Source organism: Saimiri boliviensis, chromosome 2, assembly GCF_048565385.1.
Source record: "Saimiri boliviensis isolate mSaiBol1 chromosome 2, mSaiBol1.pri, whole genome shotgun sequence".
NCBI classification, from domain to species: Eukaryota; Metazoa; Chordata; class Mammalia; order Primates; family Cebidae; genus Saimiri; species Saimiri boliviensis.
Genome location: NC_133450.1, coordinates 160,642,891 through 160,664,602, shown reverse-complemented (window position 1 = coordinate 160,664,602; position 21,712 = coordinate 160,642,891). Strand labels below are relative to the sequence as shown.

Sequence of the window (21,712 nt, the reverse complement as noted above, 5' to 3'; positions counted from 1 at the left end):
AGGGAAAAGGCATGAAAATACCGTGAACATGGAAACCAGGGAAAACCATCACCCTGGATACAAAAGACGCAAACATTCAACAGAATCTGTGATATTAAGGCCAGAAACCAAATCTATTTTGTCTTTCAAATAAATCCTGAGAGAGGTAAAATAAGAGACGTTGCCTTACAATCGTCCTCAGGCCTCAAACACTAGATCAGATCTCAAGGCCGGATAACTGCCCTCATTTTGCGGCCCTACCATCCCTGACAGAAATAATTTCCCTATTCCCTCCTTCCCACATTACTCCTTCCGTGTCTCTACTGCTACGGTAAAAGCTCCAGTGCTAAAACAGGTTTATGTGTATGAGATTATCTTCTAGTTATCAGAGAAATTCACAACCCAGAAACTACCTTGCCAATATTTTTACTTTCTTCATCTAACATAGTACATGGCTCAATAAAAGTTTAATTGAACTTCGTTGAATTAACTTCTGGGTTCAAGAATTTATTACAATTAACATTTACAGAGCAGCTATAAAGTACCAAGCAATATACTGGCATTATATGGATATAAAAGAAAATCCCTTGTCAGATCTTCTCATTTCTTCCATAAAATACCCCTAGAGGGTCAAGTCTTTAAAATGCTTGTTTCTTTATTTTCCCCTTTTTGAGACAGTTTTGTTCTTGTCACCCAGGCTGGAGTGCAATGGTGTGATCTCAGCTCACTGCAACCTCCGCCTCCCGAGTTCAAGTGATTCTCCTGCCTCAGCCTCCCGAATAGCTGGGATTACAGGCGTCCACCACCATGCCTGGCTAATTTTTTTTGTATTTTTAGTAGAGATGGTGTTTCACTATGTTGGCCAGGCTGGTCTCAAACTCCTGACCTCAGGTGATCCACCCATCTTGGCCTCCAAAAGTGCTGGGCTTACAGACATGAGTCACCTCACCCAGCCTAAAATGTGTATTTATTTACTCCACAACAACAGCACTTTACAAAATGTTACAGAGCACCACAAAAATACAGAAAGACGCAACATGTTAGAAAAAAATTCTTCATCCCTGTATCAGAGGACAGTACCTCAGAGCAAGTGGCCAGAATAAAAGCTGCACAGTCTAGGGCTGTGACACATTCTAAACATCCACATGAGTAGCTTTCATAGTCTGATAAATGAATACTGTAGAGCAATGTGCTTAACTACAATGCACTGGTAAGTGAGTGTGTTCCAGCCCTTGCCATGTTGACTTACCTATTTTAGAAACGTCAAATTAGATTTGCACTGATGGCAAAATGAGAAGGACTGAGTAAGGCTGAAAATAACTCAAAATATATCAAATGCCAACTGAAGCATGAAGGGTATCATTATAATAATCATGTTATCATGGTGGTTGTTATTATTTTTACAATGGAAAATGTGTGGTACTCACCCATGGGTAGAGTGTTTGAAAACAAAAGAACTTTTGCCTATATCTGCAATGAAGCAATCTGACTCTAAATGTAAATTGTTTCTCGCAGCACTTGACCTCACCATAATAGCAAGAGAAGATGTCTAAAAAATTATTATAGCACAGGACATATTACAGCTAATTTTATGGAGTTATGATTTAATACTGCACCTTTGTATTTGGTTACATCTGTGTTTGTCTGCCTATGTTCTGACAAATTTTAACTTTTTATAATAGATTTATGTTTATGGTAGTAAATGATAAAACGGTGTTGTATTTGCATATATTTTATGCATTCATGACATGTCTTTTTCTTTTTTTAAAATATTTCTAGGTTACATGTTTCATTTGAGAGTTTTTTCGAATTATTCCAAGTTAGCAAAAAATGTTCTAATGTATTCATTGAAAAAAAAATTGCATGTAAGGAGACCCAAACAACTCAAACCAATGATGTTCAAGGATTCAACTGGAATTGAAGGATAACCGCAGTTCTCAAAATATGATCTGTGAACTCCAGGGGATGCTCAATCCTGTTGCATGGCATCTGTAGAGTCAAAACTACTTTCAGAATAACACACATGTTATTTACCTATATTACTCAGCTGAGATCTGGAACGGTGATATAAACCAGTAGAGAGTAAAACTGTTGGTGCCTCAGCATGAATCAAGGTAGTGGCACCAAAGCAATCATTATATTGACTACCTTATAATAACAGAGGGAACAAAAAGGTAGTTTCTCTTAATAATACCTTGATGGGGGGGGCATCAATTTTATTAAATCCGTGAAGAAAAGGAATGTATGTATACAATATTTCTGTATATACTGAAGTTCAACAGTGATCTTTTAAAAAGCACTTGTGCAATTAATTGAATTGCAGGTTGAATTACCTGCCATTTTCATGGAACACCATTTTTCCATGAAAAAAATTATTAGCAAACTACAATCATTCAGACTTGGGTGGTTGGCAGGAATTTTCTTGAAAATAAACCAAAAAAAGGGTCATTTAAAAAAAAAAAAAACTAGAGTATTCGTCAACAATGATAAAAATCAAACTTAGGAGTCACAATTAAAATTTCTAGAAAATTTGTAGCCATTATTGTAAGTTCAACAGCTTCCAAAAGCTTAGAACTGTCTCTGGTGAAAGTGATAATAAAATGAATGTGATTTTTAATACCAGATACAGAGATGTGTCAATATCTAAAAGATCTGGATAACTCAGATCTTTGTTTACTAATGCATAGTATTAAATATCATGCATGGATGAAAAAGCCATTTAAAATACAAGACATACCAATGAATTTTCAACTTAATAGAGTTCAAAAAGTTCACTGATACGATTTTAGATTCCACACTGAAACTAAATTACTATTTGTCAGCTTCTGATAAAGAGTCAAAGAAGAATGTCCATAACTATCTAGAAAGGCTATTAAAATACTGTTTGCTCCCTTTCCAACCACATTGTCTATGGGAAGCCGAAATTTTCCTAAGAGATTGAATGCAGAAGCAAATAAAGTAATCTGGTTGCCTTTTATTAAAACCAACACTAAAGACATTTGCAAAAAAATATCACTAACATCTCCCCAATCTGCAGACCTAGTAACTACCACCCTAATCTCTGCTTCTACAAGTTTGACTTTTTTAGATTCCACATGTAAGTGAGACCATGTGGTATCTGTCTTTCTGTTACTGGTTTAATTCACTTATCATAATGTCCACCAGGTTCATCCATGGAGCAGCAAATGTCAGGATTTCCTTCTTTTATAAGTATTCAACTGTATATACATACCACATTTTCCTTATCCATTCTTTGACTGATGGACACTTGAGATTGATTTCACATCGTAGCTATTGTGAATAATGCTGAATGAATGTATCAGTGCAGGTATCTCTTTGACATATTGATTTCATTTCCCTTATAGTCTTTGGACATATACCCAGATGGGAATTTCTGGATAAAATGGTAGATTGGTTTTTAATTTTTTACAGCAATCTCCATACCGTTATCCATAATGGCTGTACTAATTTACATTCCCAACAGTGTACAAAGGTTCTCATTTCTCTATATCCTAACCAAAGCTTACTGTCTTTTAGATAATAGCCATTCTAATAGGAATAAGAAGTGAGGCTTTCATCTGAACTTTCCTAATGAGCTGTGACATGGAGTGTTGTTTCATATAACTGTTGGCCATCTTTACGTCTTCTGATAAATATCTATTCAGGTCCTTTTCCCAATTTTAATCCTTATGATTTTCTTGTTACTTAGTTGTTTAATTTCCTTATATATTTGGGATATTAACAACTGATCAGAGATATGGTTTCTAAGTATTTTCCCATACTTTCTGTAGGTTGTCTCTTTACTCTGTTCTTTTCTTCCTTTCCTGTGCAAAAGCATGTTTGATAAAATCCCATATATATAAATTTTCTTTTGTTGCCTGTGCTTTTGGAGTGCAATTGCAACAAAAGCAAAAATTGACAAATGGGATCTAATTAAACTAAAAAGCATCTGCACAGCAAAGGAAACTACAACAACGGGATGAACAGACAAACTACAGAATGGGAGAAAATTATTCCAAACTATGCATTGGACAAAGGTCTAATATTCAGCATATATAAGGAACTGAATCAAATTGACAAGAAAAAAAAAAAAAACATCAAAAACTAGGCAAAGGACACGAACAGACACTTTCCAAAAGAGAGCCTAGGTCTACTGAGTCAGGCCAGGATCTTGGGTTAATGTGGGCCAGCTTGGCACTAAAGATCCAGTGGATCCCTATCAACTGGAAACACAGAGATGGTCCTGGATCCTTGTTCTGTGGGAGTTGGCCCGATGCCAGGATCTTCTGTCGTAGACCTGTACCCTGGGTTCACTGGGGCAGGCATGAAACTCAGGTCCACAATGGCTGGTCTAGATCCTAGACCAGGGGACCAGCTTGGAGCTTGGGTCTGTGAGGGCTATCTTTGCTCTGGAGTGGGTATGGAGTCCGGGACTACAAATGCTGGCTACTGTTGAGGCAGGCTTAAGAGGTTAGCTCCGTGGGTGCTGGTCTGGAGTCTAAGGATGTAGGTACTGACCTGGCACTTAAGCTAGTCTTGAGGCTGAGAGATGCCCTGACACTGGGGCAATCCTGGAAGGACAGTCTGCAAGTACCAGCCAGTAATCTAGGGCTGTGGGACTGTGGGGTGTTGGGTTTCATTGCAACAGACCTTAGATTGGGATCTGAGGCAAAATCTGATTCTCACATCACTCTCCTTCCCACAAAGGTATACCTAGTCCTCTCCTCACTGTACTGCCTGAGTTTAGGGGATGATAATACAGGTAATGTAAAACTGTCCTTCCTATCACTTCAATGCATCTTTTCCCATTACTGTGCTACACCCACATGCCATCATCTCTCATCTGGTTCTCTTAGCTCTTTTGAAGGCATTTTTCAGGATTGAGAGTTTTTAAATTGATGCTTCTGCCAGGGGACAAGTGCCGTGAAGTCATATTGCACTGACTTGCTGATGTTTCTAATTATTTTTTATGGTTTGGGAAAAATCATTTTTTAATGAAAATAAATGTAACTTTATGTAAATGAAGTTCTGGCTGCCACTTTTAAATGAATTAATATAATTTAAATTTCTCTGGTGTGATTTCCAGTAAATAAGTATCAATAAAATAAACCCACAAAAAAGAAAATAAAAGAATCTTCTTTTAGGTCCTCAAAAGTTAAGAACATAATGCTTCCTGAGACCAAAAAGACTGAGAACCAGTGGCATGTACATGTATATTTTTCTAAAAGTACTATTATCACAGTCACTGCTAAACAATACAGGTCTTAAAAAGAGCTGGTGTAGGCCGGGCGCGGTGGCTCAAGCCTGTAATCCCAGCACTTTGGGAGGCCGAGGCGGGTGGATCACGAGGTCAAGAGATCGAGACCATCCTGGTCAACATGGTGAAACCCTGTCTCTACTAAAAATACAAAAAATTAGCTGGGCATGGTGGCACATGCCTGTAATCCCAGCTACTCAGGAGGCTGAGGCAGGAGAACTGCCTGAACCCGGGAGGCGGAAGTTGCAGTGAGCCGAGATCACGCCATTGCACTCCAGCCTGGATATCAAGAGCAAAACTCCGTCTCAAAAAAAAAAAAAAAAAAAGAGCTGGTGTAGGCTTTGCTCTTACAGCCAAGCAATAACTTCATAAACAGCTTGCCTTAATCAATTTGCAATCCTTCAGCAAAAAGAAAACAAGAGTCAACACAGCAAAAAGGCCTCCTTTCTCCTTAAGTTCCTTCATGAATGTCTCCAAGGTTTCCCAGAAATTGAAAGAAAAAAAAAATTGTATGCCAATAGTACTTAATTTTTTTCTTTCCCAGTCAGTGAGCCTCTTACTTCATAGTGGAAACCCCAGACTCCTAGACTTAAATTTTTACAAAAACATCGTCATTTCTTGTAGCAAGTAACATGTAGTCAAGAAAACCATGAGTCTAAATACAAAGCAGTTCCTTAAATCCATATAAGCCTTTCAGAATTTGCAGAACCCTAATATACCAAGAACCAAGGTATCAGAAACTTTGTCCTAAATAAGGAAACATAAGCATTAGCTAAAAGGATCATCCTATGTAAGAGGCCCAGCCCGTAAACAAACACTACCGTGAGGTGGGCATGGGGAAACCCAATACCAACTTGGATAAATGTATTGAAGAAAGCTGTTGAAAATACTGCTGCCTTACCAACAATACGTTCAATTGCTTTTTTCACGTTTTTAATCGCCATGTCAATAAAAACAAAAATTTATTTTATAAACTGTTTCATTTTTTTCAAAGTTGCCTATAGATGAAACTCCTGGATCATATACACAATAGACTAAAATTGTTTTATAGTAGTATTAAAAGTATTCATTCTCACTTAGACCCAAGAAACCAATCATTGCCTCTTACTCTGAATATTTCTGGCAGAATTAAAACCTCGTGGACAAAGGTAGTAGAAATAGCTATGCAAGCAGGACCCAAGAATAGTCATCAAGAAGAAATATGAGTTAAAACAAAAATACTTGATTTATATGTGTGTGTGCAGGCTGGGTATTATGAAACTGACCATAACTTCAGTGTCTACAATTACCTATAGATAAAATCACAGTAATTAGTCACTCACAGCCAGCTTACAACCCTCCCTTTTTAACCTTTCCCACGGTGTTGTAAATGCATCTCCAAAACTATTCTCTCTGCTTGCCAAGAAGAAGAAGCCCCATTAAATTGAAGCACAGGGAATCCTCAAAACTTTTTGGTTCTAATAAGACAGGCTTGCTCAAATTCACTTTGAGAATCTTAAGACATTCACAGAATCTTCAAAGGTTTTCTACTTTTACTAATTTGCCATATCCCCACAGATTAATAAAACTTCCCACGGTGAGGAAGGGTCACACTGAGATGTTCTTAGCAACTGTGTAAACTTACAAAATTTATTTTAATAATTATTTATTTTTGGTTGCTTTTTATATACATTAATTTGTATTACTTTTCATACAAAGTGAAAATAAATTTTACACAAAGAAAAAGTCACACTGGAAAATATATATTTGAAAACATTAGTCCAATCGACACCAAACTACTCTAAGATAAGCATGGCTTTAAGTGTAGAGCTCTGATCCAATCCATCAGAAAATTTAAAAATATGTACTTTTTAAAAATTTATCAGGTTAAGTTAAAATAATGTTTCATTCATGAAATCTACATGGTCATGGTTGGGTGATAATTCTAAACCTATTTCTCAATCTGTAAAATGAGTCTAAGATTACTTAAATGTCAGGTTTTTCCAACAAGTCACAAGAGATAGCCATAAAGCTGCTATTTGTTGGCATGTGCAACCTAGTACTTCAGTACATGATGATACTTCCCCTCTGGGCCTCCAATATCATCTCTGCAAAGGTCATCCAAAAAATTTCTTAAAATGTGTGCCATAAATACTAACCTTTTAAAATGACAACACAGACTAGAACAGAGCCAGTCTAGACAGATACCAAGTTATTTCCTCTATGTAAGTATTTCCATCAAAACATTTACCCTCCTAGGGAAAATAAAAGCCTTTATTCTCCCATTCACTCAAAAACATCACTGAATATGATTCATGACAATAAAGAGATTAATGTCCTTTACAAATTATCCAAAAGAATCTTTTTTAAAATAACCAAATAAATTATGGCACAGCTCTATAATGCACACATTAGAAGAAATGCTTTTAAAGACTGACAAAATATACAATATGAATATATACATTATACAACATATTAGTTGAATATAATATTAAAATCAATAAAAATGGGAACACAAAAGGGTGTACATGGAATATTGCCAATTCCATTTTTAAAAAAAAGATAAATGTTTGAGATAAAGAGGCTTTTTAACCTTTCGTAATTATAAAAATATATCATCTTAAAAGTTTTTTTAAAAACTGCTGTCAGAATAATATTAGGTGAGAACTATGAACTAGGGGAAACCTTGCAGTAAGAACACTCATATAGTCTCTTTGAACAGATTTTGCTACGTGTAAATGATGTCCATTAAGAGAAACATTTGGGCCACTTGTGAAAGGGCTCCTGCCAGGACTTAAGGATGGAACTCAGCAGATGAGAAAAGCTATCAAATCCACTACAGTACAATTTCCCTTTACCAAACAGCACAATGATTCTGCTGCTTAGGGTGATGTTCCAGTGAGGTGCTCTGGCTGCCATGGCACCATTCTCTGCTATGAAGAGCACAGCAGCGTCTGTTACGTTTCAGGTACTCGAGCAAAATCTCAGTCTTGGGAGGCATTATATATATATGGTTTCAAACATCCTGCAGGAAATGGGGAGTGTTGTGGGGTGAGGTAAGTGCAGGAGTGAGATACTGAAACAGGCGAAGATTCAAACTTGGGAACTTCATAATTTCTATACTGAATACTATACGGAAAAAAAAACCATATTTAAGTAATTTTTTTTAAATGCTGACTTTCAAATGTTTATAAAGCTGTGTTTAAAACTACAAAAGAGAAAAAAGTTATAAGACTTTAGGTATGATTTTACTGAGAAGTGGTGACATCACGGAAAAATTAAGTTGTGCATTATAGTTCCCCTAAAATGCTAATGTAATAATGAATAGCAGAGAATTCTACAGTTTAAATTCTAAAGCACTTAAGAAATTAAATGAAATGATATACTTTTGTTCTTTATGTATCACCTCTCAATAACACTGATACTAAAGTATTTCAAAAGGATACATTTCGAATCTATAAACACTTTAAAGAAGAGAAACGTACCAAAGGATACATCTTTAAAATTCCTATTACAAGACAAACAAATGAAAAAGCCATGATAATTATGCTAAATCTGAGGCAATGGGTTTCACAAGGAACTATGGCATTATCAGTGTGGCATAAGTTTCTTACAGAACATTAGCTCATATTTTATATATGTCCTTATAACATGCATGAACAAAAACAATGCTGAGAAGCTGATCTACACTATTAACCAAGCTATCTGGCTGGCAACAAACAGTGCCCACCTCAACTTCTTTTACCAGTACTCTAGCTATTTTGGGGAGCTGTTAGTGTGACAAAGTTGAAAGAGTAGGCTGGGCACAGTGATTCACACCTGTAATCCCAGCACTTTGGGATGGCAAGCCAGGTAGATCACTTGAGGTCAGGAGTTCGAAACCAGCCTGACAAACATAGTGAAACCCTGTCTCTATTTAAAACACAAAAATTAGCCGGGCATGGTGACAGGCACCTATAGTCCCAGTTACTCAGGAGGCTGAGGCAGGAGAATAACTTGAACCTGGGAGGTAGAGGCTGCAGTGAGCTGAGATTGTACCACTGGACTCCAGCCTGGCGACAGAGCAACAATCTGTCTAAAAAACAAAGTGGCCGGGTGTGGTGGCTCATGCCTGATTCCCAGCACTTTGGGAGGCCAAGGTAGGTGGATCACCTGAGGTCAGGAGCTCAAGACCAGCCGGACCAACATAGAGAAATCCCATCTCTACTAAAACTACAAAACTAGCCAGGTGTGGGGATGCACGCCTGTAATCCCAGCTACTCAGGGGGCTGAGGCAGGAGAATTGCTTGAACCTGGGAGGTGGAGGTTGTGGTGAGCCAAATCATGCCGTTGTACTCCAGCCTGGGCAACAATAGCGAAACTCTGTCTCAAAAAAAAAAAAAAAAAAAAAGGTGAATAGTGTAAACTTTGGAACTGAACAGACAGTATTTAAAGCCTGTCATCTGCCACTTACCAGCTTTGTGATTTAGGGCAAGTTATTTCAGGTCTATGACTTCAGTTGCCCTACCATTGAAGAGAATGATTACTAGTAATGTATAAAACAACCAGGAGGAAACCAACTCAGTCAATTCTCAAACCATGGTAGGAATGAGAAAACTCCTAGAAGAAAGCTGGCATATCCTTGGGAAACTTAGCTATCAACATGGCACCAGAAGAACATATTCTGAGCATCAAATCAAAGATAGGCAAAACAGGAGACAGAGCCATATAGTCTGTAGAGGAATGATAGTATTACGCATTTTTAACTTGCTAACAGAGGAAAATTTTCATGTTCTCACCCCAAAATGCTATGTATTTAAGGTGACACATATGTCAACTAACTTAATTATTCCACAGTATACTAATAAAATGTAACATCGTTTTGTACTCCATAGATTTATACAATTATAAACTGTCAATTTATAATTAAAAAACAAAGATAGGTGTAAGACTAAGCATATGAAATTCACAATATGCTTGGTAACATGACAGATTATGCAAATAAGAAAGTAAAATAAATAGTCCTTTCCATTTATGGAGTTCAAAACTACTCGTGGGAGGCAGACATAGTGGCTCACGCCTGTAATCCCAGCACTTTGGGAGGCCGAGGCAGGAGGATCACTTGAGGCTAGGAGTTCGAGAACAGCCTGACCAACATGGAGAAACCCCATCTCTACTAAAAATACAAAAACTAACCAGGCGTGGTGGTACATGCCTGTAGTCCCAGATACTCAGAAAGCTAAGGCAGGAGAATTGCTTGAACCCAGGAGACAGAGGCTGCAGTGAGCCGAGATTGCACCACTGCACTCCAGTATAGAGGACAGAGCGAGATTCTGGTTCAAACAACAAAAAACTATCCATGAGAAAAATCTCCAGATTCATATGCTATTTTATTACAGCGTCTATAATACAAAGTCAAAAAATGGCAAAACAAGATCTCCAAGCAAGAACACTAACATGATGCAATGTACATGAAAAAGAAGCTCACCACAGCAGAAAAAAAGTCAGCATTGGTCATCTATGTAAATGATAGCAAGAATCATAGATATTTTGACCCAACAACTAATAGGAGTCATCATCTAACAGAACACACAAAATAGCTGCTAAGGAGAGACCTTAAAGTAAGGCAGCCGTCATGCCATCTAAGGAAGATAAGGACATGAACTATTCAGGGGAGCATATAGAAATAAGAAGAGAACAAGGCTGTAAATCCTCTTCCTCTCGTTTCCCTTCAAAATATATTACATGGTCCTGTCAGCTCATGAAAGACTCACTCTTCTCCTAGGGGATCCCCAAGAAGATTCTTAAAACAAGATCCGTGGCTCACTATTGAAAGTAATATAAAGTTTACTCCTCAAGAAAAGACTTTATCAACAACTATGGAAATATTTATGTAATACTCAAACACATTACATATCATAGCAAACCCTCTCTCTTGAAGTTTCTAATTTTTTAAGGCACAACAAAAATCTCTATAAAATAAAACAAAACAAAACAAAGAATATTAACAATAAAACAGTGAAATAGTTCAGAATTTACAGGCTCACTTGACAGGTATAAAAATATACTCATCTCACCATTTCTCTGAAGCCTGGGAACCTAACATCTCTAAAAGGGAAAAGGATTAAAACAACTCTACAAAAATTAAAAAGATGATAAAGAGAGCTAACTTCTAGCCATTCACTAGCTGGGAGTCTTGGACATGTTACTTAACCTCTATGACCAATGTATGCAAATGTCAGCCTGCAGAATGTTGCCAGCCACGACAAATTTTCATTGGCTGGTGGCAAAACAAAGAATATGAAGACATAAAGTCATCATAAAAGTAAAATGTAAAATACACATAAACTTCCCTTGCTGATTCTCCATCTTCACAGCCAGTTTTACAACCAAAGAAAAGGTGAAAATAACAAAGAAAAAAAATGTACCAAAATATGTGCTAACTGAGTGGTCTATAAGGATAAGATATTATGTCTCCAAGGAAAAGAAATTGTGTTCAGGTTGGAAGAAATGCAAAGTAACATATTTGAGTTATATGAAATTGTAGTTTTCATGGAGTAAAAAAATTGTCAAATACTGACAATTTTACATACAATACAATCATTATTTTTCCAAATAACTGAATGTACCATGAGACTGGGCTATCAAAATCTGTTCCTAAATAGTTTTCTATAAGACTTTAAGAGCAATAAGGTTATGGTTGAATTTACTTACAAGTGGGTTTAAAAAAAATAACAAGGCATACATGAACTCAAAAGAATCAAAGTGTTTATTATCATCTTACAATCTGCATGGTTTTAGCACATTCAGAAACCTAATCATAAGATTTCACGTCAATCATTGTTTAGAAAAGTTTTAAAATTGAATGTAAAATGTACAGAAAGCAATAGCATCACATAAATTATAAAGCCAGCTTTTTGCCTCTAATTTAATCAAAACCTGACCAAGCCACTAGCATAATAAAAGTAAGGTGTTTTTTATTTTTATTTACCATACTACAGGAAAAATCAATGCCACTGGGACTTCCAACGGAATTTACTGACAGAAATCAAGCTAAACTGAGAACATCACATTATTGTTACAAACCTAGACACTAGATAAAATATCCATTTCATCTGAGTGCCAACAACATTTAATGTTTTATGTCCACATAATGCAGGGAAACACTGGCTGTGTCTTATCAACAAACATTCCAAACCAATTTACTTACTAATCTGCTGAATTTGCTGTTTCACTGCTTAAACTGACAGAATTATAAATGTGCTTATTATTAAAGTATAGTATTACCTCAAGCTAATAAGAATTGATGGAACAAAGAGATCATTATTTAAAAATTAGTAACATTTGGAGCATGACATGCAGCAGCCATAAAACAGCATTTATTTTTCAAAATTGGCAGAAAAAAGAACTTTTTACAGAGGGAAAAGACTTTCGATGAGGCATATACCTATTCTTCACTAAGCCAGGTTGCAGCCTGCCTACCATAAGGCAGACAGTCATGTACCCAGTAGCATCTGGAAAACAAAAAATTGTTTTTAATATTCAAAATAATATTTGTATTTAATACTTAAGAGAAAATTTATAATTTCTAAATCAAAAAGATGCCATTATTATATCTGGTCAATATAGTCACTTAATAAATCCTTTAAATAAGAGATGCATAAGTAAAACTGGTAAATCTACATCAGTACAGTTAAAAAGGGAGGGAGAAATAGCCTGCCAGGGCAGGAGGGCACACTTTTCCCCAAATACCTATCTACAAAAGGTAAAGGATGACAGCCAATTCTAAATTCTAACTCCTTGATTACTACTTCTATTTCTAAACTCCACTTCTAAGTAATGTCTTTTTGTTTGAAGGACAATTGCAAAGTGTCTAAGAGCCAGCCTGTGTACTAAAAGTACCAGCAGAACAATGACTAGAAGACACAAGGTAAGGTATTCAGAAAATACCACAGGAAATCCTAGGCAATGCCACAAAAAACAGCCTGGAATGAAGTGCAATCAGCGGGCAGTTCTAGTTTTGGGAAAACACATTGAGGACTAGTTTAGTATTCAATTGCTTAAAAACAATTGTGCTTTTTTGTTGTTTGTTTTTTGAACCAGAATCTTGCTGCCACCCAGGCTGGAGTGCAATAGCATGATCTCGGCTCACTGCAACCTCCACCTTCTAGGTATCAGCAATTCTCTTGCCTCAACCACCTGAGTAGCCGAGATTATAGGCATGTGCCACCACACTTGGCTAATTTTCACATTTTTAGCAGAGGCAGGGTTTTACCATGTTGGCCAGGCTACTCTCAAACTTCTGACCTCAGGTGATCCACCTGCCTCAGCCTCCCAAAATGATGGGATTACAGGCGTGAGCCACTGTGCCTGGCCTGTAAACAATTGTTTCAATAAAAGAAATGTAAACTAGAGAAAACCATTTAGAGAAATAATCAAATTTTGTCAAACCAGACTTCCTGAGATTTCACTTACTTAAATGTGAATAAACATATACATTTTAGTCTTCAAAACAACAGATATCCTGGGTTAGATGGGTTAAATGATGGTTAAACACTAAGAAAGATCTCTAGTTCCACCTCTTCCATGTCTATATTTAAACATTCAATCCATTACTGAATGAATTATTATATTAATATATACAGACTTCCTAAGAAATAAATTACTGTAACATTGCCTGAAATACACTCTTAATCTAATCCTCGAGGCATGCAGACATTACAGAGATAGGGATCAGGGTGTGAGCTGTCTTTAATTTCTAAAAGATGCTTAACAGCTCTTAACAGTAGTGTACTTGCTGAAGTGATGATTTATAAAGAGTTATTCGGACAATTCAGAGTAAAGAAAATCAGATCCATAACCAGGGCTTTAATCTGAATATTGCCAATATTCAAGCTTGTATTAACAGATGAGGTTGCCTCTGCACCTGAGTAAACACAGTACATCTGGTATCTGCATCTTTCAATCTTTCTGTGTTAATTATTCTAGAAATCATAAAATTATAGTTGAAGAGTTATAAGTAAAACTTTAGTTTAATGGCAATCAGCTCTTTGGAAAAGCAGCCCTCAACCTGTCACCACATGCTATTTCAGGGGATTCAAAATGTCCAAAACTCATATATGAACTTACAGGTGAGGAACAGTAATCATTCATGACCAAGCCTCATATTTTACACAGAAGGAAACAGGCCAGAGAGACTTACCCAAAGTCAAAGAACATATCAGGCAGAAAGCCAAAACTCCAGAATCTATGGATTGTTAGTCAACCAGAGTTTTCCTCAGTGAGTTTTCAAAGATTTTGCAACTGCCTGTGCCAGATGCCCTAGAGGCATTAATAGCCAGCGTAAGTTTCATTTTATATTTCTCATTTAGAATAAAAGGTACAAATTTGACCACATGGGTAGGAATTCTTTCTCTTCTATCCTGTTGCCCTTTACCACTCAAGCCTAAGTTTCAGGCAAGCAAGCTCTCTTATTTTTGTTTGTTTCTTAATTTTGTTTTCCATTTTTTTCTTTTTCTCAAGTGTGTACTTAAGTAATGGTACAGGCATTTAAGACTCCAGCTCTGCATGCCTGAGGGGTCTTTTAGCATCCTAGTTTTGACAGCTCTGCATCCATTCTGATCGTGGCAAATTTCTCCTACACTGCCACAATTTGGCTCTCCCTTGCCAATCTACACGTCCTCTCTCTCTGAATCCCCTCTGGATTTCCCTCATATCTTGAGCAATCAGCTGTCACTTTCTCCCTCTCCTCACAACAACAACAACAAACAGTCATTATATGCCAAACACTGTTTTTTAACCCTCAAAATAACTCTTCCATGTGGCAGATGCTGCTGCCATCACTACTTTGTAAATGCAGGCACTGAAGCACAGAGGTATCACACAGTTAACAGAGTGGTGGACCCAACTGACCCTAACTTGTAGGCATGGAGAGATATTATCCTTTGTGCTATTTTTGCCTCTGCATGCACAAATAAAAGTTGTTTACGTTATACTATCCATTATTTCTAATTGTTTCATAACTAGGGTATCAGCAGGTTACCTACTCTATCATATTGACACTCCTAGTCTCCGTAAAAAACACCTGTTTGACCAAATATAAAAGAAACGTTTGTTACAGAAAATATGAAAAGTTATCAGCATAAAAAAATAAAACTAAAATCACCTAATAACAGTCTTGTAATTTTCTTATAAATGTTCCAGTTAACTTTCATAGACTCCAACAAAACTCTACCGTCAGCACAAGTAGGTTAGCTATACTCACCACTGGCACATGGTGGGAATCACTGAGCAGAGGTGTATCACTGTGTCAGCGAATGCCACGTTCACGAAGTCCTCTGTACACTAGCACAGCTTGTCCTTAGTTTTCAATTGCATTAGAAACATCATTAACCTCATCTCTTAACCAAGCGGATTGAATACACAGTAAGCACAAAAGCAGTAAGCAACTAGAAGTAACAGTAGGAAAAGCTGGACATTTTTTATGAAAACAATGCAGTAAAACTTTCAAAAATAAAAACTGTTGGGAAACAAATGCATGAGAGCTTCAAAGAACAAACAATGCACCATGAGGGCAGGAAAAGGGGCATGGGGTGCGATAAAGCATGTATGCAGATACTGATGTCAATGTAGGATGATTATTAGCCCAACATCACAGCAAGGGAAGTTCTGAAGTTGGCACAATTGATGAGAATGCTAGTCAGAAGAAGCGTGCCATGGCCAAAAACATTTGTAAATGTGTAAAGTGCTGCTGATGAGAATGTTAGTCAGAAGAAGCATGCCGTGGCTTGTAACATTTGTGAAAGTATAAAGTGCTGCTGATGAGAATGCTAGTCAGAAGAAGCACGCCATGGCTTAAAACATTTATGAATGTGGAAAGTGCTGCTGCTGAGAATGTTGGTCAAAAGAAGCATGCATGGCTTATAACAATTGTGAATGTGTAAAGCGTGGCTGATAAAAATGCTAGTCAGAAGAAGCATGCCATAGCTTAAAACATTTGTGAAACTGAATGACATCAAAATGGGCAGCAAGACAGCAAACACAGATATCAAAGCTGGTGAGGGATGAGAAATGAATTACCTCATGGGTACAATGTACACTACACAGGTGATGGCTAGACTAAAATTCCAGACTTCAGCACTATCTACTATATCCATGTAATCATCTGCACTTGTAACCCCTAAATATATTTTTACAATTTTAAACCTGCAAAGGTATAAGTACTTTCTGAAGCCATCAAAAGGTAATTATATGTCTCAAAATATTTCCAACCTATAAACAAACCTAGCTGAACTGTATTTTGTCACTTAACCTTATATTGGAGGCATTATCCCCAGAGTGCTATATATAATACTTTGAAAGCATTCTATGTAGCTATATAATGTTTCAGTGAATTGCTACACCATGACCATGCTTCCTTTGAACAATTCCCTTTTATTAGACATTTAACTTATTCAACTTAGGCTTTCAACTCCAAGGTAACTATTCTCTGTGCGGAAATATCGTGTGCGTGTGTGTGTGTGTGTGTGTGTGTGTCCATACAGGTGTATATACACACATCTATGTTTCAAAGAATGGTTTCATAAAGCAACAGAAATACAAACTGCAAGGATTAGGAAATTTAAGTTCACTAGTGACTTCTGAACTGACTTAGTCTTGATCTTTCTTCTTTTCTTCCTCACATGACACTCCTTCCTCAGCAATCAAGAAAAAAAAATCCTAGGAAAAAATCCATTCTCTAATTAATGTGCTGCAGACAACAGTGTATGCATCATTCATTTGTATTCCTTTCTTGTGGGTGGAAAACAAGATCATTCTCAGGACCACCATAGCCTAAACAAGCACCAGAGCCTAAATAAGCTAGTCTTTAAGAAGGAGTCACTTACTGACCCAACGTGCTGTCACAGCTCCAAAAGCCCTCAAACTCCAAGGCACCAGCCGCATCTACAATGGGTCAGCTGCATTTTAACTTTGAGGTAATTCTAGAAGTTGGCACGGTGGTAAAGAGATTTTCAACTCTGTCAAGATACAAAACTGAAAGAGCTGATATATTAAATATATAATTTATCACACTTCTACAGCTAATTAAAACAACATGTTTTTCTATACACATACACAGGGAGACTATTTCCTGGACAAAGATTTACATTTTTCTTTTAATATGACAGTATGTAACACATTGAGGTATTCAACTAACTTTTTAATGGCTGATTTCAAGGACTAGTGATTGCGTTATCCGGCACATTCCAGCTTTTGAATGCCTATTGATTTACACTACCATGATTACAGTGAAATGTTCACTACCAAGGACATGATATAAGAAGCAAAGGAGAGGAATGAGAGTGGGGAGACAAACACATGGACAAATAACAAACCACAGTGTAAGGTGATCAGTGGTGCAAGAGAACCAAGCACATATGGAGTCTACAGGCGGCAGAGGTGGAAGACGAGAGGTGAGTGGTGAGAAGAGTTTGAAATGTTCCAAGAGGAAAAAAGGTACCACAGATAATGTAACAGCCTGGGCAAATGCATGGAAGCAAAAGCATGAGGGTGAAGGTAGGGAAGAAGTTGCCTAAATCAGAGGTTCCCAACTCCCAAGCCATAGACCAGTACCATCCATGGCCTGTTAGTAACTAGGCCACACAGCAGGAGGTGAGCAGAAGCCTAAGCTCCACCTCCTGCCAGTTCAGTATTGGCATTAGATTCTCATAGATGCACAAACCCTACTGTGAACCACGCATGTAAGGGATCTAGGTTGCATACTCCTGATGATAATTCAAGGCCTGATGATCTAATCAAAGCTGATCTAAGGTGGAACAGCTTCATCCCAAAACCATCCGCAGCCCAATCCTCCCACACCATCCATGGAAAAATTGTATTCTACAAAACCGGAGCCTGGTGCTAAAAAGGTAGGGGACTGATGGTATAAACGGAAAGGAAGACTCATGTAGGAAGTTGTGGGGAATGAAGCTAGAGAGAAAGAAGGTAGCATTGAATGACAACTGGCCTCAAAGCCACACAAAGAAATTGAGCATTTAACCTGTATTGAAGCAGTTTACAATTCCAGGAAACACGAGAGCTTTTGAGCAGGCATTCTCACTAACCAAAAACAAAGAAAGAAATACTGCCACAGATATCTAAGCTGGCCACCCCTAACTGGGTTCATCTCATCATTTCTGGTATGTTTCAAGGCCAGAGAGAGGGTTGCCTTCTCCCCTAAGTGCGTGGGTACACCGGAGCATGCATAGTTCACCCATGCACTAAATTCACATCCTCTTTCCTTATGGACAGTAAACTCTAGAATAAGAGCGGGAATAAGCCAATAATATCAACAAATGGCAACAGAAGAATACGTACATATGCTGGGTGCTTCAAGCATAAAACAACCCAAACAGCTTTGCTTATCAGTCTAGGTTTCAATGCAACATTTGTATAATTTTTAAACAGCAGGAAAATATACAAAATTTTAATAGAAGTTTCAGTCACCTTATCTAGCTGCCTAACCACAGAAAAAAATGCAACTGAAAAACATTTCAGCTAAAAGAAAAAAACAGAGGCAGTTTAGCATTTTCTTTTAAATTGAAAAAGATAAACATGTAGTATATATTTAAGATTTTTCACCAAAAAGAATACGTTAGATGCTAATTTTTAGGTAAAGATACATTCTAATCATCATTCTTTTATCACATAGCCCCATCTTCTCCATCACCATCAACTCTCTTGTTTTGCTGTTAAACATGAAAAATCCTTTCCCAGAAAATGACAGGCTAAGAGTCAGGAAGTACTTCCTGATCCTTTAGTTACAGGATGTGCCACCAGTCAAAATGATCTATGGTGTTTCAGGTTATTTCAGTATCAAAGAGCCACTGCACTGACCTAAGAATAAGAGCAATGTACAAGTGACTCATTTCCCCCAGTGGCATGGCAGCTCCCACACATCCTGGACCAAGTCACGTTCACCTTCGCAGCCTTTCTGTTAGGGAGAAACTTTCCAGTTTCAATAGAGAAATGCTCGTTCACCAATAGAAGACACTTATTGTTGTTTAAAGATGCAATTACCCGATGCTCTATTATAGTTATGCTCCCATATATGAGGAGTACAAAAGGAGAATAGGGCATAAAATCCCTAAAAGAAGCTGGATTTGGAATTGTATGCTCCCAGTGAGCAAAAAACTCACTGCACATCACAATCTAACAATGATAATGGTTATTCCCTTTCCACTTTGCAAGCAATTTAGACACAGAGGCAAATGGTTGAAGTAACATTCAAGATCCCAATGATGTAAATAATTTGCTTCGGGCCACGGAATATTCTCCATTGTTAGTTTGGAAGCTTGTAAAAACCTTAAGCCACCACAAAACTTCTCTGGTTTTTCTAATCAATTCTAAAAAATCCCCAGAGGTCACTAGAAGTCCTTAACATATCAGAATGGAAAGAAAGATTGTTGAAAAAGCTACAATCATCATTTCTACAAAATATTTAACCTCAAACCCTTGAGACGACTTCATCAAACCAATCCATTTATAAATTTTGCAAGCTATACAAACTGAAATCAGAACTGCTTTCCAAAAGAAAACTCTGGGCCAATTTATGATGGCCCACATCAAAATAAACTTCCTAGGCAAATAAGGACACAGGAGAAAGCAGTCTTCTCTATGTGTTGGTAGAGCCTTAGCATAGCCTATTCACTTTAGAAAAGTTATACTGAAGGGAGTCTACCGTGAGGAAGGGTAATTACAATCATGAGTGTCGCACATTAAGTATTAATTACTTTACATGGAATTGTCATATAATTGTCTCAACCCTAAAGAGAAAATGATCTGTACTGGGTATAATAAAGTAGCAAAAAAAGAACTAAGCATTATGATATATGGAAATAAATGCAAATATGTTTCATTACTTCTATTACATGAGTCAGAATTTAACCCCGAATTGGTTTTATAGAAACTATTACAATCCTTACCTAATCCCTACATTCACGTTTTTACTTTTTTACGATACACAACCTCTCCAAGTTGCGCAGGCTTGTCTCAAACTCCTGGGCTCAAGCAATCCTCCCACCTCTGCTTCCCAAGTAGCTGGGATTACATGCGTGAGCCACTATGCCCAGTCATGATTGTTCTTTAACTAAACATGGAGCATAAGTGAAAACAGTGAATGAAAGGGGGAAAATAATCTATGAAAGATACCCATCCACTCTGATAAATTTCTTTAAACAAGAAACTTGAGCTTCTTATTACTCACTTAACAGCATCCTCACAGCCACATGACCTTAGTTATTAATTTCCAGGAGTAAAACTGGAAAATACTATAGAGAAGGATTCTTAATAGAAAACCTGCCTGAGTTAATCCTCCACACAGAGAAAAAATAAGGCTTTCGGGATGCTAAGAGACATTTACAAGACATTTACTAGTCAGTGATCTTATTTTTTATTTGAGGCAACAGAAATTTCTCTTTTAAAAAAGAAAGATAAAAAAGGCAACCAGGCACACAGTGGCTCATGCTTGTTATCTCAGCACTTTGCGGGGCTGAGGTGGGAGAATTGCCTGAGCCCAGGAGTTCAAGATCCGTCAGGGCAATAACAAGACCTGTGTCTACAAAAAAAACTTTTTTAAAAAAATTAACCAAGCGTGATGGTGCATGCTTTTGGTTCCAGCTACTTGGGAGGCTGAGGTAGGAGGATCACTTGGGCCTCAGCAGTTGAGGCTGCAGGGAGCCATAATTACCCTCTACTGCACTCCAGCATGAATGACAGAGCAAAACCCTGTCTTTAAAAAAGGACAGCCAGGTTAAAGAAAAAGATAAATTCAAGAAAAAGATAAATTCATATCCAGGAATGGTAAATGATTGTAAATGAAACTGCATTACATCCACTGCATCACAGCAATCTAGTGAAGACAAAAAGATGTTTCACCCCACACCAGATACAAAGGGATATGGAAAAGGATATGGCGCATGATTTTTACTGAAGGCAGTTAAATTAATGCAAATGATTCAAGTTAAAAGACAATGTAAACAAACCCACAGCATCTTAATTCTAAAATCTAACATCTTTAGAGAAATGAGTCTCAGCTACTTCTATAAACCTAAAACATACGTCGAGACAGACTGATTTTATCCCAAGACATAAAACTGGAAGACTTTTACCAGTAAGAAGGCTAGCTTATATGAAGTAAGTTTTTACCACCAAGTTCCAAATTCCTTTTACCTGTAAATTGCTAATTATGATGATTTCCTAATAGTATGTATTTGCCACTTGTTAAAATTTTTTTTCTATTCAGCAATTTTTTTTACAATAGTTTGTTATAACAAACATCTACACGCCCCCCGCCCCCCCCAAAAAAAAAAAACAAATCCTGAAAAGGGTCACCAGCTCACCTTCATCACTTGGCGCCTGCTGCTTCACAAGAGTCATCGGGGATCTTGCTGGAGGCATACTAAGTGGATGGCGCCAACTCTTAGAGGTTTTGTTCTCTCCCTCTGTTATCTAGTTACAGTACACAAATGGAGGAGAAAT

General features: G+C 37.3%; 1 protein-coding gene across 6 annotated transcripts in view; it reads right to left on the bottom strand.

The window, feature by feature from the left end:
- KDM4C (lysine demethylase 4C) overlaps positions 1-21,712 on the bottom strand; it is a 398,790-nt gene that overhangs the window by 158,105 nt on the left and 218,973 nt on the right. For 5 of the 6 annotated variants that reach the window (XM_010338768.2, XM_003928169.4, XM_010338767.1 and 2 more), the window contains one exon: positions 21,574-21,682. In XM_010338768.2, coding sequence (XP_010337070.1) covers positions 21,574-21,682 — 109 coding nt within the window. Of the gene's footprint in view, positions 1-3; positions 17,228-21,573; positions 21,683-21,712 lie in introns of those variants that run through there. The other variant, XM_074394786.1, reaches the window with a different exon arrangement.